The 26653-nt window shown below is 40.4% G+C and overlaps 2 protein-coding genes across 2 annotated transcripts in view; both read left to right on the plus strand.

Moving 5' to 3' along the window:
• On the plus strand, positions 1-11673 carry LOC309492356 (uncharacterized protein). The gene is made up of 6 exons (XM_082161290.1): positions 1-241; positions 3069-3256; positions 3871-4116; positions 6712-6839; positions 7116-7185; positions 10587-11673. The coding sequence occupies exons 1-6, from the start codon at positions 160-162 to the stop codon at positions 10731-10733; spliced, it is 861 nt and encodes a 286-aa protein (XP_082017416.1). The 5' UTR covers positions 1-159; the 3' UTR covers positions 10734-11673.
• A 2107-nt stretch (positions 11674-13780) lies between these two features.
• Positions 13781-26653, plus strand: part of efnb3b (ephrin-B3b) — a 183761-nt gene continuing 170888 nt past the window's right edge. Inside the window, exon 1 of the mRNA XM_082147937.1 lies at positions 13781-14829. Coding sequence (XP_082004063.1) covers positions 14681-14829 — 149 coding nt within the window. The 5' untranslated portion in view covers positions 13781-14680. The remainder of the gene's footprint in view (positions 14830-26653) is intronic.

A 26653-nucleotide genomic window follows, 5' to 3' on the forward strand; every position in this document is an offset into this window, starting at 1 on the left:
TTGTCCATGTTGCTAAGCGACCATCAGCAAGTCAAAGGCTGAGAGAAAAGACAAATCCCGAAAGAGAATGAGACGTGGTGGAGACTAGGAAATTGAGAGTTTTTAAGAACCAATCTCTGGTGCTTCTGTGGACCAAGGTTCAGTGTTTGTGAAGGCAAAATGTGGGACACAAGGTCTCTTGAGAAGATGGTGAACAGGACGACTCTGAGCACACAGAGAGTGCTCCACACACACATTCTGGGTGAGTTTAGCCTTAATACCACACAAACATCCTCTCTCTTCAAGCCTTCATTAGCGCATACCAGGTCACATATAGGTTCCTCTACAGTAGTGTAATCTGAATTCATGCTGAAGGGCAGAACAGAACATTCTCTGCCTCAGACAACCAGAGTAAAACTCACAGCAATCAGTGCCATCAACCTACACACGTCCAGCCTAATGACTCTGGCATTTACTACCGCAGTGTCTGCTACTGGACTTTTGTCCAACAAACAGAGAAATGTAGGAAGAGAGGTCAAAAAAGTTCATCCACCAAAAAAATGAATATGTATTTGAGAGAAACAAAAATATATATTTATTTAAAAGTTGCTCTTTCAGAACTTAAAGATATATTTCACCCAAAGCCTTAAAGGGATAGTTCCCCCAAAAATGAAAATTGTCATCTTTTACTCAGTCTCATGGTGGTCCAAACCTGTATTACTTTCAACAAAGTCATACAGGTTTGAAACAACATGAGGATGAGTAAATTATGACAGAATTTTCATTTTTGGGTGAACTATATAACTATTTATGTTTCATGTGTATTATTAGTAGCCTGACGTCGTCATACTCAGATTCTAGTCAGAATCATAGACGGTAAAAGAAATGGACACAGCGACCCCATTGGATTCAACGGAGAAAAGTGAAGTCAATTAGAAGCACTCACTTCCTGATGGCTGAGCGTACTGCGTAGACTCAAACTGAGCTTGACGACGTAGATGTGACGTGAGCAACCCGTCTGTCTTCTAGTAGCTGTGCCAAGAGAAATCTGAACCATTCCCTTCCGAAACTTGCAGAGACGGAGAGCGTGAGTAGGAGGTGTCCATGAGCTAGGAGCAGGAGCAACTTTTGCTAAGTATTCTGATTAATTATTTTGTCATTTTGCCTCCACGTCCCCCCGATTGCCCGCGAGCTTCTCCTCCTGTCTATACGGTCATTTCTCTACTGTGCGACAGAGAGTCGCGTGGTTATGACGCAATCGTTAGCCTATTTGTACAAAAACTGCTTCTACGGGGCCATAACGTAAGATACAAGGTAATGGAGCCTTTTATAAATTTTTCGTGTTTCTTTAGAAATAAATAATGGACAAATGGAGTCTTTAAACGCCTCAGATGTAAAGTTATTCGCTGTCAAAGTGACGCCAAAATGAATGGGAGTCAATGGATTGCTAACAGCAGGTGATGGTCTGCTAATCAATGGCGGCGCCCGGGGAAGCTTCAGTTTCCGGCTGATGGATTACCCCCTTGGTCAGAATGTGAGTCTGATACTGCTCCATTGGGCTGTGATTATGGGGCGTTTCAACCAAACCAGGAAGGAAAATGCCTCTGCACTCAATTGGATAGACCTGCAACCAATCAGAGCAACGGAGTAAGTGACGTATGTTCTTCATTCATCTTTTCGATCGACAAATGCCTTGATCGCTGTTCTCTGTTCCTTTTTTCAAATGAATGCGCTGTCGATATCTTCTATAACAGACGCGATGGCGGAATCTACACATGATGTTTCATAAACAAAGTTCGGGAGGAGCACGTTCAAATAATCAATCCAATCAACTTGTCATCAAACAATTACAATGTCTACCCTATCTGAATGAGAGGAAGCATATATTTATTCAATCTGTCAACTCACCTAACATTTCTTGACAGTTTTCAGCATCCCTCCACTCACTCTTGGCTTGTTCTTCCACAGCCTGGAATACAGGGGGAGTACTTTGGGTTCGGGCCGAATACCGAGCCCGGAGCCTCTCCTCAGACAGCACGCCAAATATGCATTTATTCTATCTGACTTATTTGTAAGTGTGAAATCTCAATTCTCCAGCGGCAGTCATCTTTGTAGTAAACGAATTCAACCCAAGCGCTCGTTGGTGACGTGGATGATTACGTTACTGTTGATCATCTGTCCATCATCGTATAAAGCCCACCCTGACAATTTGATTGGTCCGAACAGCTTTTGTTCGGGCATTATAGCTCCACAACGGATCAAGTCCAGACCGAACTTCCCGACCTAAAAATGTTGTTGGTGGGGCTAAGTTCAGCTGGCATCTAGGCTATATTATTAGATGTTTCTCCTGAAATTTCTTACACCTGACACAAGGGGCGCAACCAAACGACAAATCCAGCATGCCACTTCCAGTGTGGACATATACAAGTCCGAAATTTTTCGGCATGTTTACACACTGCCTTCGAAACTTTTATCTGTCAAAAGAAAAAAAAAGGGGATAGGGATCAATTTTTTGCATTCGTAGCAAGCATTTCAAGAGGTGTTTTGACAATTTAGAGCCACTGAATGACGAATACGAAAATACGCATACGAAAATGTAGGATAAATAAAAAGTAGACACAAATAAAACAACTGTTGACATTAAGAATAGAACTGTAAATGAACATGGGCAAATTTCTCAAATACTTTAGTATTGGAAGAATTTAATCTGAGATATTTGGAAAAAGCTCTTTAGATTACAGACTTGGGTTTCTTGGCGAATCTGAGCACAGTTTGAGATGTTTCTCTTCTGAAACTCTAGAAAGAGTCATGTGGCTCTTTTTCCACAGGAGGAACATGTGGAAAGACTTAAACCAAAGTTTTCATTTGCTCTCTATTAAGTGTCCAGGATAAACGAGTGAGATTTTAGAGATAACATTTATGTTTTTTCTTTCCTATATGTGCATCTGAGACACTTCCTTATGAAGCATGCGTAAGATCTTCCATTTATAATACATATTTAAAAGCCATATGTGATTTCTATACGATTATAATCAGTTGCCACCTGTTGCAACCACTGACTCTCATGCTAAAACCACTTCTTCTTTCAGAACTAGGAGAACGGTTGTGTCCGTGGTCATCTCCCAACGCTAGAACAGACAACCACCTAAAATTGCCTCCAAACTTGGTCAATTCCCGACCTGCGATTGGACGGGAACAGCCTGACGCCCCCGTCGTGGAGGATTTTAAGCAGTTGGCAGAGGAGGAGAAACGTGCTGCCCTTAAACTCCAAGAGGAGGTGAATATTTGTAATCCTCAAGTGAACCATGTCGAAAAAGTAATTAATACAGACATATTAGACTGTAACACTGTGTCTCCTGGAATTCAGAAAGCCATATTTCAGTCTCCAGGGAAGCAGTCTGGAGAGATTTTATTAGGACTTGATTAAAACTTTCTGATAAAAAGACTCGGCTTCTAATTCAACTTCTTTTCCCCTGTCCAACAGCAGCATAATCCTCGCTGCATCCGAGTGTCAGATTTAACGAATGATCCGGTTTCGGCTCCAATGCCAGTAGCAGTCAAATCTTTGCCATTGTGTCAGAGAAATGAGAAGAGCTTTTGTAATAGGGTGTAATTGCTTGTGTAATTGCTCTCCAGGGAAAGCAAGCAGCAGCCAAACCCAAAGATGACTCTCCTCTTCATAAGCCCAGTACAGTTGCCCTGCCAACTCTGATCATCCATCCATTTCTTCCTCTCCCTCCCTAACGCCCTCTGTCTCCTTGTGTTCTCTCTACCTCTCCATCTCCCACTTTTCTAATTCACCCCAACACCTTCATCATCTGTCTTTCATCCTTCTCTGTCCTCCTCATCCGTTTTCATCCCTTTATTTCATCTCTTTCGCGTCTTCCCCAGAGTCTGCAGGCCCAGTTTCGGGAGGCCCTGCGAGCGAGGGACAGGCTGGAGGCTGAAATGAGGCGAGAGCTTCAGGTCGAGCTTCAGGCCCAGTTCAGAGCTCGTTGTGAAGGCCTGAAGGCTCGGATGGAGGAAGAGAAGGTCCAGGCCGTAGGGGAAGCCTGTAGGAAGCTGCGAGAACAGCTGAACAAAGAGGCAGAGGAGACCAGAGAGACAATAATACAAACCGTACGAGAAGAGACTCAGGTGTGTGTGTCTGTGGTCTTGTTTATCTTGATCTTTATAATTGGATGTTTGGTTCCCACAATAATAAACCAGATAAACCTACAGTACATTGTGGTGAGGTCAGCTTCATAAGAGCACTAAATAATGTCTTGTTTGGTGTGTAAACATGTCAAAACATGTCTGTTACGTTTTGGTGGCAATGAAGTGCTGCAGTCGGGACGACAAAACACGGAAGACTCATTTGTCCCTCAAAATTTTCCTATGGGTTTTTATAATGGGGTTTTTCAAATTATAAGAAAAATAAGGTCTGTAGTAAACGTACTAAAGAAAATTATTGGACAATGTACAATTAGTTGATTTATTTTGCAATAATGTCTGGCTGACTATATTATCATGCTTGTGCATGACGCAGCTACTATACAAATAAATATGTGGACATGAAATACTGATTTGAGTTTAAATAAGTTTTGAATTTTGAGCTTCCACTAAGCAAATAGTTTTTTTTTTGTTTTTTTTTGCCTGTTTTGTCTAATCATTTTTTAATTACAGTCCTCAAAGCAATTGGTTTAGCAACCAGATGAAACCTGTAACAATATTATATTAAATTGAGATGCATGGTGCCAGTTGCATCAAACAGACTATGAGCTAATCACAGAACATTTTACAAAGCTAATATTAAAGTCCTGAAAAAGGAATTTCTGAAATTGAATGCCCCTCAGAGAAGTAAGCAAATGGTTGGTTTGCCAGGTAAAGATAACTGCAAAACGTCATACTTAACCAAAAAACTGTTCTAGTCATAAACCATACACAATGAAGAATTTTACACAATTCCCAATTAAATCAAATTTGAATTATTATAAATGGCTCTGTCAGGGTTGGTGGTGTATAATCCAATCAGAAGCATGACACAGGAGAAACGACTAAGATAGACTAAACACTAGGAACAAAGAATAACTACACACTTTCAACATAACATTAACACAGAACAAGAAACTGAGAAAAAAAGGGCTGATTCCTGCTACAGACTGTGATTTGGGAAATCCTATAAGATCATTTCAGATCACACTGTACGACATAGATCTAATAAACTTGGGTACGACATGTATGTAGACTACGCTGAGGATGACACCTATTGAATCGTAGGCTATGACGCAAGTTAATATAGAAGAATAAAACGTCATCAGCATGCGCTAGTGGTGAACAAATAGAGCAAGATGAATTGCACTTTGGCAATTGTGGTTTTTATGTGCGCTGAAAAAAGAGGAGGAACTGAAAGAGGAGAATATGGACACGGCCATGTCTAGGGAAGAGAGGCCAACTTAGCTTGCAAATCTTGCAAATGGAGCTTGAGGTAAATAGTTTTAGCGCATGTCGCGTTGATCAATACGCCATTTCATGTTGCATTTTTATTGGCTAGTCAGTAGATTTAGGTCGTAGCAGCAAACACACTGTGAGACGATCATGCTAAATTACACTGTCAGAAAATTATCGTAGGCTATCTTTGGTGGCAAGACCGTAACAACGGCCGTCTTTGAACCGCTCTCACTGTTCGACGTAGAACCACCGTTTAGGAGCCATGACAGAAATCAATCGCCACGATAGGTCATCTTTCATTTGACAGCCCAAAATCATAAATAAGTGTACGGGGCATTAAATACACAAGGAAAAATAATCAACAGAACAGGGAACAGGTGTGTAACTTGTAACCATGGAAACAACCAAGGACCTAGAGCTCAGGAAAACGGGAACAGGGAAAACCAAACTAAAACATGAAACTAAACAACCCTTACAGACAAGACAACAAATAGCTGTACATGACTGAATGATGTGCAGTGAAAATTTCTCTGCGAGAGCACAAGTTGAATTTGCTCAGCAAGTTTACTCTGGCGTCAAGTAATGATGCTCATTAAATATGTCCTTGTATCCGAGCTGCACCAATCACATCGGGTTATCTGATATAGGCGGGCCAGAGGCGAGCTAAACAGATGACGACAGCGCTGTGACGTCGAAGTCATTAGTAAACATTGCAAGATCGCTATGGATGAACACCAGTTGTTTGAAACAGCTTAGGCCGCTACAATGAACGAGTTAGACTTGGCTTTTTATCTAAAAGAGGAACAGAAGACGGCGCTCGAATCCTTCCTTTGCAAGAAGGACGTTTTTGCTGTTTTGCCGACTGGAAACGGCAAGAGTCTAATCTACCAGTAAGCTCCGCTGGTAGCTAAGCGTATGGGGCTTGTTGTGATTGGTCGTAGTGTTATCCAATTGCGTGCAGTGAGATTTTCAAATGCATGCTTGGTGCCGCCCCTCGAGCCGGCCGATTTTCATTAGTCGATGCCAGACCATTAATCTTTCAGATTTAGGTCTGGATTTCCAGGCTAGGGTGAGGGTTCTCTTGTAGTCAAATCAGACAAATCAAGAAAAGTGCTAGATTTGTTTAATAATTTTCTACCATTAACAACTGATTATAATGCAATTACTGATTAACTGACTTTCTACTGATTGATATACTAATATATGAGCCAATCAAATCTGTACAGTTTAAAGTCTGCCCGATCAGAATAACGCATTATTCATAGTGAGTCATTCTGCTCATTGCCTTCCTCTGTCTGTCAGGAGTGTGTGAGGAGGTGTGTGCAGGACGCAGAGAGACGTGTTTGTGAGGAGTGTGACATGAAAGCAGAAAGAGAGAAACGGGTCCTACAGGACAGACATGAAGAAGAGATATCTGAGCTACAAAACAGGCAAAAACACACATGAAACTCCCCCCCCTGCTCAGCCCAGATCCCTGTTGTGATGCATCTCAGCTATTCTCTTTCTCCTTCCCACCTTCTGTAAATTTCATCAGTTTCTCTCTTTGTATCTTTCTGCCTTCTCCCTTTTCTACAGGAACCCTAGAATTTATAGATTTTGTTTCTGTCATCATCAACTGCCTCTCCAGCACTATTTCTTTTTTTCCTCCTCCTTGTAATAATGTTTTGAAGTGGTCCATGAGCTTGTGTGTGTGTGTGTGTTTGCAGGCTCCAGCAGCTGCGAGACAGTCTGGATCAGGCCTGCAGGGAGAGCATTCAGTACGAAGCAGAGTTTAAGGTCAGCCCCTGTAATGAGGTCATCATGAATAAATGAACAGCTCTAAAACGGGACCTGCTCGAATCCAGCAGCTTCTGCAACAAAACGACAGAATAACAGAACTCTCTCTCTCTCCTCCCGAGCCAGAACCTCCTCTGACGTTTGGTTCTTGTTGACTCGTTCTCCGCCATTGACGGAATTTTCTGTCATTTATGACCACTAGTGCAAAGTGCCCGTACAAAATCAGTTTTTGTGTGTGTTTTTAGTAATTGTTGGTTCGGTGTGTTTGAGTGTTCATTGTTACAATTACACAGCAAAAGTTCAGTGACATTTTTATTTGTGCATGGTAGAAAGCAAATACTGATACTGACATAATGACATACAATAAATATGGAAAATTGAACTACATGATTGAGGGATTAGGCTACACTGTGAACTCAGAGAAAACGCTTGAGCAAACAGTTTGTGAATAGGCTACTACAAATGATGGCCGTGAAAGAGACTGTGAACGCATTGAATAGGATATGTTTAGTTGGTGAATAGCATAGGCTACTATTACACAGTAGCGATAACGTTAAGCGCACTAGAATAAAATATTATATTCAGAAATAAACAGTGTAGCTGAGATTCAGTTAACATCCACAAATGAATAAGCGCGACGATTCAGGGAGCAGGCTACACAGTGAACTGCTTTCTTCGACCCTCTCTGTCTCTGGTCCTGGGCTGTGCTCACTCAGTGTCAGTGTGAGAGGGGGAGTGGCCAGCAGCAAAAGCCAATGTGTGCTTCTTTTACCGATATATTTACCGATATCTTTTGCATTTCTAATCTAAACTTGGCACTGCACTTACTCATGCCCGTAGCAAGACACCTGTCAAGTTTGACATCCATCGGACTAACGGTTCGAGAGATATGCGAATAACACACACGAAAAAAAAAAACAGAATTGTGAGATGTAAACTCAATTCTCAGGAAAAAAAGTCAAATTTTTTAGATGTAATATAAGTATTTTGGGGAAAAGTCAGCGTTATGAGATGTGAACTCTCAATTGCGAATGTATAACTTTAACAAGTCAGAATTCCGAGATTTAAACTAGCAAGTGAAATGAGTTTATAACTAGCAATTGTAACTCAATATAGCAGTATAAACTCAAAAAGACAAAAATTCGAAATGACCTTTTTCATTTATTTTTTAATTCCGTGGCGCAAACAAGCTTCCATACATTGGTGTTCCTTTCAGGCCCGGTTCTACGGGAGTGCTTGAGGATGCTAAGAGCAAGAGCACCTTACTGTAATAATATCATATTGACAAAACAACAAATCTGTGTTTGTGCTGTGAAGAACGTCAAATGTTTCTATTTGCAATGTGTTTTTGCAGCGGTTAGTATTATGTAGCCAATCACAGACATGTTTGTTGATCTCTTGAACGCAGTGGCCAATCAGAGGTGCTTACACGATGCAAGTAAGAGATTAACTATGCAGTCAGATTCCTTGATTATAACAGAACTTTGTGAGATCGCGATTAACTGAGAATGCGCTTACTTCCGAAATCTAATACTTCCCTACTATATAGTATGCGAAAAACAGTACACTACCAGAATAGCATGTATGAATACATTGGATGCGTCTGAAATCGCATACTCTCTTGAGTAGTTATTTCTTTTGAATTTGAATTCACTTTGCGACCGTTAAAAAAGTATGTTCTATGTACTATGTGTGTGAAGTAATCCGTGTAATCCGGGTGTACTGCATTCGCTATGCTGCCATTATCATGTGACCTACAGCGTCAGTTGTGTCACTTCACTGTCATTCATTACTCTCACCTTCGCTTCCTCTGCAAAGTGACTTCACTTACTATAGGGTTAGTGTAGGATTAGGATTTGGTTTAGGGTTAGTTGCATGTAATTATGCATAATTTACTGTTAATGCTATGGTAAGTACATGTTACATATGTAGTCTGAGAGTGCAAGCCTGCAGCCAGACCGTTCTCTCTCCTGTGGCCTCATGGGATAGTAAAGTGTCCATCGTATGCACCATTCAGAATCACGCCAGAAGTAGTAGATCATCCGGTACTTTTTACTCTTTTATGAGAACTGTGAATTCAGACATACTTCTTTTGTCACACACTGATTTTGCCTACTATATAGTATGCGGTTTCGGATGCAGCCATAGTATTCGAAAACAGTAGGTGTAAAGCTTCCGGACGACTTCCGGCAAGATTCTTAAGTCCGCATATACGATGAACACTTTACTATCCCATGAGGCCACAGGAGAGGATTTATGAATGACAGTGAAGCGACGCAACTGGTGCTGGTAAGTCACATGATAAAGACAACATGGCGGATGCAGTGCGTCCGGATTACATTCATACTATTCCTATACATAGAACATACTTTTTTTAACGGTCGCAAAGTGAATTCAAATTCAAATGTAATCCCTACTCACGACAGTACGCGATTCGGGATGTAGTGTGGAGAGCTTGCTTACACATTACATCTGCACTTTACTAGATCTCCCTCAGTGATTTAATTCTGGAATCAGGCCTGGTTCCTCTAGCCTGGGAAAAGTAAAACACAGCCAAACTTCCGGCAAATTTAGATTTGCTCTGCAAGTAGTCTGGCAAAGAGCTCATTCAAGCCCATTTCTAATCCGTCCAAATCGAGGCACCAATCAGAAACGTTGAGGCGGGCTTTAAACGATGACGATCGCTCTGATTGGTTTTAGACGTCCGACGCATTTGAGCGACGTCCGTTGGTGAAGCGCACCAACTTTTAAATGCATTATTATATTCAAATAGCAAACACATGAGGACAGTCTCCATGAAAGACCCACTGGCAGATGAACGTGCTACTACATTTCTCTCCGAAACGGTAGGAAATTAAATTAGATTTAATCGAGGATTTTAACTGTGACAAGATGATTGACAGGGCAGTTTACGTGACAGGACGCACGCGACAGATCCGTCCGATAAAGATGACGAAGTAGTATGTCCCAAAGCTTGCCTACTTTTTTGCTACACATTCAAAAGTAAATACCTTTTCTCCACAAAAAGAGTACATACTTTGATGGCGTAGTGTAACTTAGGGACGCACCATATGGCTTTACACGATTACGATCGCTCTGATTGGTTTTAGTTCTATCCAATTGCGCCCAGAGGCATTTGAGCGACATCCGTTGGTGACGCCCCTTTGGAAATGAGTTATTAATGAAGCTTTGCCAGACCATAACTCAGTTACTACTGAGAATGGTCTGGTTGTAACCAGGCTATGGTTCCTCCCTGTCTTAAACAACAGTGTTGACATTTGACCTTTGGCTTGAGGACGTTTCCATCTTTGGTCATTATGAAGAAAGCACCTGTTTAACTAACTGCATCTGTCTAACTGGAATTGAATCAGCGTGTTGATGTGCTTCTGTTCCTCTTTCAGAAGGTGCAGGCGAGCTACATGCGGTTTGTGGACCTGACTGAGTCCTCCCTCCACTCGGATTACCTGTTAAAACCCCGCAGACTGGGGAGAGAGCCAGGACTCATGGACACTGCGACACAGACCGATGAGATCACCCCTCAACCGTGATCTTCTCACAGTCACACCTCAGTGTCTGCCTGGGTATTTAACAGTGTCCTGCAGTGAGACACGCTCCGTTTTAAGCATTTGTCTATCGTTTTCTAGAAACTATAGCATCATTTGTACTTCGAATATGTATTTGATGCACCACAGGTTTAAGTGAACTACAAAAGCTAGTTTCAAACCTGTATGAGTTTCTTCTGTTGAACGCAAAAGATATTTTGAAGTATGTTGGTAATCAGACAGACAATAGCCATTAACTTGCATAGTAGGAAAAAAAATACTATGGAAGTCAATGGCTACCGTCAACTGTCTGATTACCAACATACTTCAAAATATCATCTTGCGTTCAACAGAAGAAACTCATACAGGTTTGGAACAACATGATGGTGAGTAAATAATGACAGAATTTTCAATTTTGGGTGATGCATCACTTTAAAGAAATTATGAAAACCTTTATTCACTTGCCTTAATTATTTATCCTCCTTGTTCCCAAGATGGGAAACTTTACTTTTAGTTATGAAACATGTTAACTGTTGCATATTAGATAAATAAAAAACCTGTAATTCTTGTAACTTCCAGTATATAAAAAGGTGTACTTTTGAAAATGAAATACAAACATTTTCATATATCATATACTATTTTGAAAAAGTGAGTACAGCACATTCTCTGTTGAACTAACAGGTTTATCAGATCAAATATTGATATATGATTATGCATATTTAATACACTAATTAGTCTTTTTTGGATTATAGAGTGATTGACACTACTGATGAACAACATATTAAATATGCAATAATTGCCTGGAGCAGCTTACATTGTTATTGTTAGTCCTATTTTATTTACATTAACACACAATGTGACTAATGTTACTCACTGAATCCAAATTACATACAATTTTCGCTTGTAATTGTGGTGTGAAAAATAATAAATGCTTGATTGCCTTTTATCCTTTTTTTCCCCTTCTATTAAACATTCTATAACGAGAAATATGCACAAATATTACAGGGAAAAAACTACAATATAAAACTTATTGTTGCTAACTGTTGCTATCCGCCAAGAAAACCTAAAACAAATGTATCCTTTTAACTAGATGTGAAAATGCCTGTTATTTATCAACTACTCTTCTTTAAATGTCATTTATTAATGCCATTTGAAGTATTTTGATTAAATGTAATGGCACTAATATTAACATTTCATAAAATTGATGTGTCTGTCCAAAGGAGTGTCTTGATTTGCAGTGTGTGTGAGTGAACTGCAGTGTCATTCCTTGACCACAGGGTGTCAGTGCAGGCAAGACTTTAGTCCTCCATTCACACGTCTCGGGTCCCATCAGCAGCGCTTAGTTCATAATACACTTCTTAATTGTTGTTTTCAGATGTAATAGACAGGCATACAAACACAGTTAATTGCTGCTTTTTCACATACGCAGGATGCTGAAAATCATTCCAGATTCAATTGGACGGTAGAGATATTTATTAAACAAGCTCTTTATCGGATGCATATCTTACTAAGCTTGTCATTAGTGTCGTTACCACCAGCATGAAATGTTATTACATGCACCGTTACCAGCGAGTGCACCGGGGGCGCTGTGACTCCGTAAGCCGTCGCTTCTGAATGCACAGCGGTGATCGGTGTGATCGGCTGATTCACGATCATCATATCAAACGGAAAAGAAGCAGTCATAAAATTTGTGCTCAGAGACTATTATTATTTATTTATGGATATAGAGAATCCTTTACGTGAGCATTGGGAAATATGTTTGCATGCATGGTATATGGATGTGTTCCTGACTGATGTGATTTAATAGCACCTCTACATGCGGAAAAAACAAATCCCCCAAAGAAAAATCCGCTCTGTTAGCGCGCACTCCAGCCGGAAGATGGGATTTTTCTTATTCGAGCGCGCGCACCCCCCCCCCCATCCCCCCTCTCTCTGCCGCTATGGCAAGCCGTTTAAACTTTTATTCATTCCCAGGATATGCATTTTTGATATCAGGAACTATATTTCTACTAGTAACAATGGCAATTTTTGACATTAGAAATTACATTTCAACTACAATTTTTTTTTTTTTTTTGATGTAATTATATTTTTACTAGTTATATCAAGATATATAATGCTGTTGATGTGTGAACCAATCACATACCAATATAAAACAAACAAGGACGTTGTCAGGTGTCCTAGGAACGTAAAGAATTTGAATGGCAGCCTATGGTGACATAACTTATATGTCACCATAGGCTGCCATTCAAATTCAATTGTTGATATCAAGAATTGATTTCCTACTAGGCTACTTCCAATTTCACATTTCAGAAATACAATTCTTACTAGTAAAAAACATAATTTTTGTATTTCAATACTTAAGTGGTAACTAATGCAAATGTCTGTTCTTGGTATCAACAATTGAATTGCTACTAGTAAAAAAAAAAGAATAATTATATCAATAATTCTATTATCACTAGTGACAATATTAATTTCTGATATCATGAATGTGATTGTTAAAGCCATTTTAAATATCTGAAATTACTCCTAATTACTGATATCAGAAATAACCAATGTAACATGTTGAAATACATTTACAGAGATCAAGAATTAACATTTCAACTAGTGAAAATGTTGTTCTGGATATCAGGAATGCTAGTAACAAAGTAATTATTGATGTAAACAATTATGATTTTTACTAGTAAAAATTTTCTGATTTTCTGTATTTCTTGTAAGAAATCAATTCTTGATATCAACAATTGAATTTGAATGACAGCCTATGGTGGCATTTAACTAGAGAAAATATTATCTTTTCACTAGTTCTTGATATCAAGGATTCACATTTCCGTGAGTGATGAAGTTATTGTTGATATCAAGAATTTACATTTTTACTAGTCGAAATATAGTTCCTGATATCACGAATTAGCATTTTAACTAGTGAAAATAAATTTTTTGATGATATCAAGAATTCATATCCTGGGGATGAATAAAAGTCAAAACGGCTTGCCATACTGGCTCTCTCTCTCTCTCTCTCTCTCTCTCTCTCTCTCTCTCTCTCTCTCTCTTTCTCAAACAACTCAGTCTGTCAGTGTGCGCCGAGCGTTAGGAACAAGTCTCACTAGCCGGATTTGCAGCCAGTGAGAGAGACACATCGAGAGAATCCAAGCAGGACAGACGAGAAATGAACTATCTAATGACTTGCCACATCCGAGCACATTCTCAAATACCCTGCAACCGAAACCCATGAATAAGGATTGCAACATTTTTTTCCACCCTGGACAATCTGCCAATAATTTGTACACATTTGTAAATTAGTTTTCATGCTTGCTTTTAATTTGCATTAATTAGTTTTGCTATTTTCCCCCCCGTTAATTATCTGGATTGCAACATTTCATTTGTGTGTATGCGGAATTACTGGAATCTCAGAGGCAAGCAGGAAAATCCAGTAGGAGAACTAGAGGTGAGGAAGAGAAGCAGCGAGATCTGTCCAGCATCAACATGTTCTTCTGAAGAGGAGAGGAAAAGCTCACTCCAAACCATCATCCATCCACCATCACATTCCCGTCCTAATTCGTCGGGGAAACAGAATGAAGTGGGAGTGAAAGGGAATAGGAAAGATTTATCCAGCCTCAACGCCTTGGGGAAAAAATAAGCATCGGGAATTTTTGGAAAAGTGAACTCTTTGCAAGGAAAACAGCAGCAAAACGGCTGTGGGAATTGAATTGCGCAGGAGTTTTGTCCACGAGCTACTTTTCCCTAAAGACGATTTTTTGTGTGTGTTTGTGTGTGTGTGGAAATCTGCTTAAATCCACTTAGACTGCACCTTTGTTTAATCTAATCTCCCGTGTTTAGCAGATATCCATGCAGGCTCCCCAAACACGTTGTTCCTGAATCACACTGACGGATTCACCTGGACGCTTTGTTCCGAGTCCAGAGATCTCCATCCTCTGGGAAGAGTATCCCACACAGATTTGATGGGAGTAAATAGAAGGAATTCGGGATTTCAAATGGCGAGTCGAGGCTGTGAAAATGGATTGGGAATTCTGCTAATATTCTTAGTGGATTTACTCGGGATCACAGCGACCAACATGGAGCCCATCTACTGGAATTCCTTGAACAAAAGGTAAGAGCCGCAACTAAAGGCATTGGGCACGGCGTTTATTCCCGTTTATTTAAGAAGAGCTTTGCGTTGGAGACACTCAAAACGCCTCGTGTTTTCGCACAAATCGTTGAAGGACGGCTTTGAAATGTCTCTCACGGGGGGAAAGAAAGCTGTTAAGCGCTATTACACCGACAATACCCTTAGTGGATAATCACGAGTCTGCAGAAGTTACGAGCATCAATGTCGCCAGACTAATAAATGCCACATTTCATTGACGGTGTGCGTTGAGGAATTTTACGACAGTAGCCGCCGCTGTTTATTATTTCACTGCCTCTCCTTCAGATACGCTCCAGTTAGATTGGCATGAGTTTTAGTTGCTCAACACCAAGCATTTTTCCGCCTAAACAATGTAACCTTTGTGGAAATGTTCTTGCTGAACTTGTGAGAACGTGTAGACATCCTCGAGACTATTTTTAGTGACCAACTTCTCTTCTTGTCATTAGAGCATGTTCAACAAAATATGTTCTGGCAAGGTGGTAAACTTTCACTTTTCGTGACCTCTATTTACACCAGCTGCGTAAAATATCAAAAAATACACATGGAATCAAAAGCCTCTTCACTTTTATTTAGCCTATAGTTATAAACTCCAACGTTTGAGCCGACGACTTAAGTTTTAAACGAAATTGAAAAATGTAAACTGGTGGACTATTTAGCAACTTCTCTGCTGTCAAGACAGTTAAAACAAAAGGAGGTGTCAGTTTTCACTCTTAGTCGACACCTTCCAGTGGACTAGTTAGCGTAGAGACACCTGAAGCGAAAAGTTTTACACGCAAGTGTTAACTTTAGATGGTCAATCAGTCCCGTTTCGCACTGCAAAATTTATTACTCCAGTCACGGAGGTGACACGATTTTCCATGCCGCAGGAAGGAATAGTGGGCAATTTACGACTTGATTTCTCGTAGTATGTGTCGGTAAATAAGGGGGAGGTTTCTGCAACCCAGCAACTGTGAATTCATTTAGTGGGGAGCCAAAGGAACCAATGCAAACTGCGTGTCCGGCACATAAACGACGATTTATGGCTGAGCAGACCCCTTTCTTTCTTTCGCCCTTCTGTCATTACTGGCCTTGTTTAAATGGACACCCGGCGTCGTGGGAGCACTTGTGTGCCCGGTCTAAATCGGTATGTGGGTTATGAGGGGCTATTAGTGGTGCCACGAGCTCTTGAAAGACGAATAGGTTTTTAATGCGTCCATGTGGCGCATATACCGGGCTCTGCGCTTCAACAGATGCTGCTGGGGGGTGGAGGGGGTTTATTCTGTCCCAGTGGCCGTTGGCAGACGCTCTTAATGAGGGTTCTTGTCGGTGTTGCTTGTGTTAATCTAGCAGGGGTTTGTGGGACCTCGTTTGAAGCGGGTGCGCGCGCAGGTGGTGGGGGGTCTGTGAACGCGCATTTTCTGCTTGACCTTTACCTGGGAGTGAGACACAACACCTCTGATAATCGTTTTTAACCAATTCAATCACTTGTAATCGACGTTAGTCGATTTAAAGCGATCAACAGTAGGCGCTGGGTTTCTCACGGCATTATTTGCACTTTAAATGTTCTGAATTCGCTTCATTTCACCGTGGAAAGGCTAACAATTTAGGGAAATGGCATTTTCAAGTGTACATTGCAGGCCGTGTTTAATTGTCATAGTTGATGTAAGTAGGCTATGTAGCCTATAGCAATTACACGTAGACTGAAATGTCCCCCCCCCCCCTATATTCCATTTGTTGGCTAATGATAGGAAATTTAGCCTACCTAAAATGCTGACTATGCACAACATTTTTTATTGGTTTACTCACTAATCGAAAGTTACAATCGGAAAATCAGAAATGTATTTTCAGACATTCCATAGAATTGGCAAATGAAGCAGCGGCTCATGTCGTAATTCTCAAATTAGCCAAATATCGGCAGATTAATCTATAATCCTCCTAATATTTGGGCTAATTAATGTGAAATCCTACATATTAACTCATCACTGCCATTGATGGAAATTTCCGGCTTTCCATGTTTTCACTGTTATACGCTAGGGGGCGCTGTGACACATCTTCTGAAAGAGAACAGAATCTCCTGATCAAAAGACATGTGAAGAAGAAGCAGAAACAAGTGATAGCATAATGTAATCATTGGCATAGCCTATGTAAAATAACGCGATCATCAACATTAAACAGCATATAAATCAAAACTGCCTAATGTTTCTTAATTAAATGTCGACCCATGACGAGATATAGGACTGTGCAAGATCTACTCCATCTGTTTTGATCTTCATCCTGAATCTGATCCATAGTCTTTGACAAAACGCGTTTTCTCAGCTTTTTGCTCAAAATGTTGCTTTTTTTAATGAAACTTACCCACATTCAGGTGTTCTTTTGTTTAAAAGCAGAGGCTCTGTTCTTTCTGTTGATATAATGCTTGTTCAGATATTCAAACAACAAAATATTCTGAAGGCTATTTTTTTTTTTATTATTATCAAAAATGCCGGCGATAGCTGACAAAAAAAAAAAAAAAAAACGCTGGTGGGGAAAGACTTCAGCACTATAAATGACATATTAAGTTATGGTCTTGTTTATTTGTAATGGTCACTCTCTTATTGTGTTACATGGTAGCATGATTCTATAGGCTACACAAACACTATGCAGTGTGGATTTCTCTGCTCACGCCATGTCTTGCAAACTTACAAGACATCTGCACCGTGTGGTTTTGCTCCAGGCTACAGGAGTCCGCTCTGTTCGCACTAAAAGTAGCAGTACGAAGGTTACGTTGTTGGCAGTGCTGTATATTTAATAGGGATCAGTGGACCTGTGCTTTGAAGATGAGGGCCTGCACCTGTAGAATGTTTTATTCACCTATCTATATCCATCGCTACCATCCTCCGTCTCGGCCTCTCACGCCGGCGCTGCCACTCTCCTCCACATGCTAAATTACAAACATGTGTAGCTTTCAGAGGAACGACGAAAGAGCTGAGGAGTGATGGGAGGAAAGAGGGAGCGAGAGACGAGGGAGGAACAGCGGGGCGCATCCTTAAATGTACAGAAATCAATATCTTCTAAGCCATGAATGTCAGTTTGAGTTAGGCTTAAGAAAATGCAAGTCCAGCACAAAGATCACCTTGAAATTGTCTGGGGGGGGGGGGGGGGGGATCTATAAAGCAAAAATTGTGTTTGTTCACGGACACTTTAATGTAATTTCGGTATGTATATTTAATTAAGTGTGCGTAGATGAAAAATGGTTTCTGAAGTCGGGCTTTTTTTTGGTGGTGTTTCTCGGTGAGCCGGCTTGTCTGGGACGCGTCCTTCACCTTCTGACATTCACACCCCCTGATACATTGTTTACACACAAGAAAGACAAAGTGTGTTTGTGTGTCCTTGGTTCCCGGCGCTCTCTGGATGAGCAAACACATCCCTGACTGATGTTCTGGGGCGGTCAGTGAGGGCCGTGCTACTCTTACAAACGGCCATGTTAAGATGCTGGTTGGGTTATCGGATCCCAAATGGTTAGTAACGGTTCAGAAGGTTTCTGTGTTCAATCACGGTGCGTTCGGTAATTGCGTTTCAGAGATTCAGATCCTGCTCAGACCTGTGGGGGGTTTTCCGATAATGAATTCAGAGGAGCGGTTGTGGGTAACTGTAAGGATTTGTGTGTTATCATAAATGTCACAGGGTCTGTGTGTGTGTGTACATGCGATGGGCCTTTTGTATCAGCGCTCACTCTCAAAGAAAGATGTTACCCCCACTGGCTTTTATAATTATTAATTTACAGCATGCTAATTGGGCTTGGAAAGAAGCGCTAGTTAGCCGTTCACAGGCTTAAGACGAGGCGTATGAGGGATATTTCGGGAGGGAGGTCCCTGGAAGATGAGATCAGTATAAACACCGTCTCAATAGGTCACTGACACATACGTGCTTGTGTTCAGAAAGTCCTAATTTGTAAGTCGCTTCTGCTAAATAAATGTCAATGTAAAAACAAACAGAGAAACTTTTTTTTTTTTTTTTTTTTTTTACATGCTTGCGAATGGATTAGAGGTTTGAATCCATGTAAATTTGCTAAACTGAGTTGATCCATTTAAGCTTCCTGACTGGATTCACCTCTTTTGGTCAAGGGAAATTTGGTTTTATTCCGGGAGTTCAAATGCTCAAGTGTGTGTGCAGAATCACCGTGGTCTAAAAGAAGGAAGAGAGAGTCTGCTTTTTTTGTAGAGTCTGCTGTTATAGTGCAAATTTAAATATTTAAATTATTTATGATTTAATTATGAAATATAACATTTTAAAATGCAATTTATTCCTGTGATCAAAGCTGAATTTTCAGCATCATTACTCCAGTCTTCAGAGTCACATGATCCTTCAGAAATCATTCTGATATGATGATTTGATGCTCAAGAAACATTTCTTATTATCGAAATTGTAATCAATTGTGCTGCATAATATTTCTATGGAAACCATGATGCACTTTTTTTCTTTGATCAATAGAAAGGGGGAAAAAGCATTAAAAAACAACAACTTTTTAACATTATAAATGTTTTACTGTGACTTTTGATCAAATTAACGTGTTCTTACTGAATAAAAGTGTTTCATCATTCGAACGGATACACTTCATTTACAAATGATTTTTACATGTAGAGGCATCCCTGTGGAAAAGTTTTCTTTTGAGTGGGTAGGGTTAGGGGTTTTCATTATTAATAGCTTAGTATAAAAATCTTATCTCCTCTTTTAGATAGCTAAGTAAACAAGTGTGTGTGTGTGTGTGTGTGAAAGGTGTGTATGGTATGAAATAGCGTTTGAGCTCTTATATGGCATCAGCTCAGTACCCTGCAGTGAGAAATAGGTAAAACTGTGTGTGTGTGTGTGTGTGTGTGTGTGTGTGTGTGTGTGTGTGTGTGTGTGTGTGTGTGTGTGTGTGTGGAGCAGAGGCTGCTGGAGGCTTTACGAGCTCTCAGCAACAGGAGCTGTGAAAATGGCTCTCAGCTGATGTGGCAGAATAACTGTGGCCTGCCTGCAGACCAGACACACACACACACACACACACACACACACACACACACACACACACACACACACACACGGCAATATAATGGGGAAACAATGGCGCCTTCCCTGCGGAGACAGCCAGAAGTGTGTTCAGGGGCTGTGTGATGCAAATATAAGGAACACATGTTTACACAAACACACTTCTGTGTGCCGAAAAGCATCCAGACGTTTGTGGGACGATCATTTAAGCTGTTTTGAAATAATTGAAAGGAAGTAGATTGTCACACACGGTTTGATTGTTAAACTCATGCTGACGTGTGGGGAACGGTGCGTTCCTGAGAGCGGGCCTCCTAAACCTCTGCAGCGTGGTGTGTGTGTGTGTGTGTGTGTGTGTGTGTGTATGTGTGTGGTCTCGCTCTGAACATCTCTCATCACTCTGTGTTTGTTTGAATCTGTGTGTTTGTGTGCGCAGGTTAGTGATGACAGTTCTCGGAAACTGGGCCTCCTGACTTAAGCCGTAATATTCAGACGAAGAGCGAACACGTATACAAAACAGAGAATCAGTTCAACCCATTCTCCACCGTCTTCCTCCGTTTGTTTATTTCTTTTAAAGTCTCCCTGTAGTCAATCATTTTATCCCTAAAAACTCATCTTTGATCACCAAAATGACATATTTAAAAGTTTTTTCCTTGACAAGAATATCCTTCATGCCTTAAAATAGCTTGAATGTAACTCTACACCCTTGCCTCATTTAGTATACGCGGTTCTATGAATATGCAAATGAGCCCCGCCTCCACTCACTCACCCCAGCTCAGAGATCCACTCGGTGACGATCACACGTTGATCTGATTGGTTACAGGGTAGTTTGTGACGTCAGAAACACCAGCGATTTCAAACCGTGTTTTTGAGACTGTCTTTGTTTCACTGCAGTTTTAATGAGAAAATACTCAGCAATGATGTCGACTTATGAATTTACACATGGTTTGTCTTAAATCATATTAAAAACACCACATAGACATATAAACAATATGAAAAGCTGTATTGTCACCACAGTAAGCGTAATAAAGCTGATCAGGGTCTGTCCTCCTGCTGCTACAGATGTCAAGACCTTCACTTCTGTTCTCACTCTCTTTCTTTCTTGGCTAATTCCATTCACTGGTTTAAAGGGTCACATGAGCGTCGGCGCTGTGTATATGTGTGTGATTTGGTTTGGTCTCACACACACATCGCCTTTACAAATCAGAATCATCCTCTCCTGCTGCTATACTCCAGCCGGGGTCAAAGACACACACACACACACACACACACACACGCACGCACGCACGCACACACACACACACACACACACCATCAGCTCTGGGGACTCTCTCTCTCTTTTCTTCCCTCCTTCCTTCCTTAATTTCTTTCCTCCTTTTTTCCCTTCCTTCCTCCTTTTGTTCTTTCTTTCTTTTTTCTTTCCTTCATTCCTTCATTCCTTCATTCCTTCTTTCCTTCATTCATTCCTTCATTTCTTTCCTCCTCTCTTTCCTTTCCTTCCTTTTGTTCTTTCTTTCCATCCTTCCTTCTTTCCTTCCTCCTTTTGTTCTTTCTTTCCATCCTTCCTTCTTTCCTTCCTCCTTTTGTTCTTTCTTTCCATCCTTCCTTCTTTCCTTCCTCCTTTTGTTCTTTCCTTCCTTCCGTTCTTTCCTTCCTTCCTCCCTCCTTTTGTTCTTTTTCATTCCCTTCTTTCTTTCTTCCTTCTTTCCTTCCTTCATTTATTTCTTCCTTCCTTATTTCCTTCCTTTTCTTCCTTCCTTCCTTTCTTCATTCTCTCATTAGTTCCTTCCTTCATTCCTTCCTTTCTTTCCTTCCTTTCTTTTTTCCTTAATTTCTTCATTCCTTCTTTCCTTCCTTCCTTCCTCGCTAAGTATCATGCAATTTGGTACATTTTTTAAAGAAGAAGAAATGAATACTTTTACTCCGCATGCAGAGTGCATTAAATTGATCAAAAGAGACAGCAAATACATTTTTAATGTTAAAGGTTTATATTATAAATGTTCTAAATTTCAAATAAATGCTGTTCTTTTGAACTTTCTATTCATCAAAGATCACTGTTTTCAACATTGATAATATTAAGAAATGTTTCTTGAGCAGCAACCACCGGCAGCGTCTCTGCACCATCACAAGAGTTTGTTGTTGTCCTCCTCTGGCTTCCTCTTTTCTCTGAGTTGGTTAGATGAACTTGATAGTCAGAGGAAATCTTTCATGTTCCTAAAGATTAGCTTTTATTGACTCTCTGTCTGCCTTCTGATCTGGAATCAGCTCTGATATGTGGCAAACAATTGATCGGCAAGTTGTCAGATCTAAGAGAATAGGAGCTCGGATCTGTGTGAGATAGCACTATTTACTCTATACTGTACCTTAGCTTTGAATTGTTTCTCTAGTAGTTCAAATCACAACTGCTCAATAATAATCTGAGGATACAGACCGTCTGAGGTCAGTTTGGCTGTGTTTCGGATCAGATATCTGTGTGTTTCTGTGGGCCGAAAGGGACTGAACTCAGAGCTGTAAACCGCAGAGACAGACAGACTCATGGAGCCAGACTACATTTGCATTGTCGTCTCTTCAGTTAAGAACACACACAGTCAGAAGACAGGAGAGGAACAGCAGTTATCAACTGAAACTGGGACATCTGCAGTTGTATTCAAAGCGTGCACAATGTGCAAACCTTTCCTGTCCTCCGTGGAGTCTGACTGTGCCGTTGTAGTGATAAGTGTTGTCTGAGGCCCTATGATTTGTGTTAATGCCTGTGTTAAAAATACAGTATGTGTGTGTGTGTGTGTGTGTGTGTGTGTGTGTGTGTGTGTGTGTGTGTGTGTGTGTGTGTGTGTGAACGTGGACCTCTAAGTTCTCTCTCTTTATGAAATCCTCCTGACCAGTTAAGTTAAATTGAAATATATAAGGAACAAATACAGGTTTGTGTGTTATGGAAGACCAAATATATAATACTATCGTTCAAAATGATACGTTTGGACACTTTAGATTAGGGCCCAATTCTCACTATTAACTACGACTTTTGCCTCAATAAACTCAAAAAATGACTGCTTATTAATCGTTAGTAAGGTAGTTGAGTTAAGTTGAGTAGGATTAAGGGATGTAGAATACAGTCATGCAGAATAAGGCATTAAAATGTGCTTTATGGCCCGGTTTCACAGACAGGGCTTAGATTAAGCCAGGATTAGGCCTTAGTTTAGCTAGGGCATTTAAGTAGCTTTATAAACGTGCCTTAGAAGAAACATTACTGGTGTGAATATTTTGTAACATATATTTTAAGATATGTCAGTACAAGTTGCTTTCAGTTAAAACAGCTCAAACTTGCATTTTAGTCTGAGACTAGACTCAAGCCTCGTCTGTGAAACCGGGGGAATAAGTACTAATAAACAGCCAATATTATAGTGATATGCATACTGATAAACATCTAGTTAATAGTGAGAATTGGACCCTAAAAACTAAAGTTTACCATACATGCTATTCAGCAAGAATGCATCAAATGGCAGTAAAAAAATGACTTTGTTACAAAAAATTGTTTTAAGTCAATTATGTTTTTTTGAACTTTCTATTCATCAAAGAACCCTGAAAAAAAGTATCAAGTTTTACACCAAAATATTAAGCGGACAATTTCCAACATTGATAAATAATAAGAGCAGCAAATCATCATATTAGAATGATTTCTGACGGATCATGTGACACTGAAGACTCAGAAGTTTGACCTCAAACTTTTGAACTGTGTATATATATATATCTGACAAATGTAAATTGAACAACGATTACAAAAACCGCGCAGATGCCCCTCAATCCTCTTAAGTAATCAGTTGAATTTTCCGTGGAGTGCTTGAGTGGACAAAATGACCAAAAATGCCCTGGCGTGTGTGTAGGTGTGACAGTTTGTAAGTGTCAGTTAGGGGGCCTGGGGTTTGACGTGACCTACTTACAGAGTGTGAGAGATGGTCAATGGATCACGACCCCGAAGGCTTCCTGCCTCTCTCACACACACACACACTCACACACTCACAGTTGCTGACAGCACTAGGCCTAACGAGAACACACAACCCTCCCACGACTCCCCACACACTTCATCTAGAAGAATCCGTCATGTTAGGAAACATAAACCAGTCCCACCAGCCACGCTGTTTCCTGCTATTGTCATTGATCGCTTTTTAGATGGACAAAACAAATCACGGAGCCTACAATTACTGCCGTCAACAGTTGCAATCAGTGCTGAATCAGTTCCCTTATCCAAACATGAACAATCTGCCGTCGCTTAATCACCCTCATGCGTTTCAAAACACATATGACTTTCTGTCTTCACGGAGAACCCAAGGAGACATTCCCTCGCTTTCCCAGACGAGGCTTGAGTCTAGTCTCAGACTAAAATGCATGTTTTAACTGAAAGCATCTTGCACTCACATATCTTAAAATATGGCACATCTCTATAAGCTACTTAAATGCCCTAATTGAACGAAGGCCTAATCCTGGCTTAATCTAAACCCTGTCTGTGAAACTGGGCCTTAGTATAATGTACCGTTTCAGTTATCAGCCAATATTAGTGTTTATCTGAATATATTCACTAGCTCTTAAAGGTATAGCGGAGGATCTTTCCAAATTTTAGATAAGACCCGCCCTCTCCACTTTTTGAAAAGTTTGATTGATTCACCAGAATGATTGACAATTAGGAGGACCAATAGTATAGGTTACCCACCAGGAAGTAAAACATCCTCCGCTATACCTTTAAAGTAATTTATTTTAGTGTTTTATTTTTAATGTTCTGTTCATTTTTCATTATTATTTTAAACTTTTGATATAATATTATGCCATTTTTAGGATATATTAATACCATGCTGTTTTTCATTTTAATAATATATGATATTATTAATATTTAATTTTTGGTTTCTCAGGATCAGCCTGAATTTTAATATCGATGCAATCCTACTCTTTTTCAGAATAGGCTTTGAGACTGTTAAACTTTTGTCAAGTATGGCAAAAACAAAAAAAATTTATCACGCAACTTTTGTGCTATATATATTTAAAAAAAGCTATATATCTTTGTGTATGAATATTTTTTATGAAGTCCTGCTTTGCCGGAAATCTCATTCAGTCGCACCAGGTTTGATGTCGATGAGAACAAATGACATTTAATATAGTTGTGGTCAAATCTGGTGTCATGTATCTTGACATGTCATGGTTTGAGTTGAGCCTGAGGAAGAACCTGATTTCACCAAGTGCAACATGTTCCTAGATCAACATCTTTCTTGATCCTGGAACAACATTCCAATCAACCAGTCAGATTTGAAGGACAAGTTTACAGTTCATGTCAAGTTTAGGTTAAAAACCAGGGTTAGGTGCTTCTACATCAGCGTTATTCACATATCATTCCCCTCTGGTTTTAGGGATAAGTTATGGGGAAGGTTAGGGATAGGGATAAGGTTAGGGATAGGGATAGGGATAAGGTTAGGACTACATCTTCAGACAGGAATGTTGTTCCAGGATCAACAAAATATGTTAATCAAGGAATATGTCTTACTTGGCAAAATCAGGACATGCAGATTTTCTGTGGATTATTGCTTAATTTTTCCACAAGCGCTCAAGAATCCTTATGATACTTTTATGGTGCTTTTTTAAAGTTTGACAGCCCTTCTTTGAGTGGTAAAGAACGGTTTCAGCATTTCTCATTCTCCGTTCCACGGACGGAAGAAAGTGATACCGGTTTGAAACATGACTTGAAACAACATTGAATACAATCATTTCAGTTTTTGGGTAAACTTCCTTTAAAGTTCAGACGAAAGCATCACTTGACTAAAATATCGGATGACACGGCCAATGTTGTTTAAGTTGCAGAGCCAAGAGTTTCCTCAACAGTGCGAGAAGCGTTAAGCGTTCGAGTGTTTGTAAGTGTGTGTGTGTGTGTGTGTGTGTGTGTGTGTGTGTGTTTGAGAGAGACTGCAGGCGAGGTGGCGGGGTGATCCCTGTATTCATGAGCAGTTTGGCCCCCGGTGCTGATGCCATGTTTTAATATTGCTTCAGTATTTCGGCTGCGTTTCCTATAATTCAGCCCAGCCTTGAGATGCACTTCTGAGTGCAGTCGGCTTTGAGTTTCACCCCTTCTTTTCTTCGCTCTTTCTCTCGCGCTCTCTTTCTGCAGAAAAGCTTTAACGCATACGTCTGTTTAAAAAATGTTATAGCTTAGAGCGCTGGATCAAATCCAACTTCAGGGGTTAAATTTCCTAGGAGTCCGGACTCTCTCTCTCTCTCTCTCTCTCTCTCTCTCTCTCTCTCTCTCTCTCTCTCTCTCTCTCTCTCTCCTTCAGTAGCGTTTCGCTGGCTTTTCTTGAGTCTCGCTCTCCCTTTACTCCCCTCAGAACAAAAGAGGTCTCCATTGCGCTTCGCTGAAAGACCTCAAACAGACACACACACACACACACACACACACACACACACACACACACACACACACACACACACACACACACACACACACACAACTTCTTAACACATATACTCCCGCTTAAACACTGAATCATTTGCCAAAAATTATGCCTCGCTCAATGAACCCCCCTCCCCCTGTTTCCACCGTCTTTCACTCGCTTTATATTAATTTTCCTGTCTCTTAATCCACCCGCTCTATCATGTTACACATGTTTGGACAGACTTTGTGTGTGTGTGTGTGTGTGTGTGTGTGTGTGTGTGTGTGCGTGCTGGGTTTAAATAGTCGCTTGTGTTTTAAATAGTTGTTTCTGTGTTTTTTCCCCCGAAGCGGGTGGTTTGACGGGTTTGTGCCAGTCCGAACACCTCACACACACACACA

The sequence above is a fragment of the Leuciscus leuciscus genome (assembly GCF_965113295.1).
Source record: "Leuciscus leuciscus genome assembly, chromosome: 2".
In the NCBI taxonomy this organism is placed as follows: Eukaryota; Metazoa; Chordata; class Actinopteri; order Cypriniformes; family Leuciscidae; genus Leuciscus; species Leuciscus leuciscus.

Coding starts and splice junctions, on each gene's coding strand:
- LOC309492356 (XM_082161290.1), top strand. CDS start 160: ATGTGGGACACAAGGTCTCTTGAGAAGATGGTGAACAGGACGACTCTG. Junction 242..3,068: donor GCTCCACACACACATTCTGG/GTGAGTTTAGCC, acceptor TTCTTCTTTCAG/AACTAGGAGAACGGTTGTGT. Junction 7,186..10,586: donor AGTACGAAGCAGAGTTTAAG/GTCAGCCCCTGT, acceptor TTCCTCTTTCAG/AAGGTGCAGGCGAGCTACAT.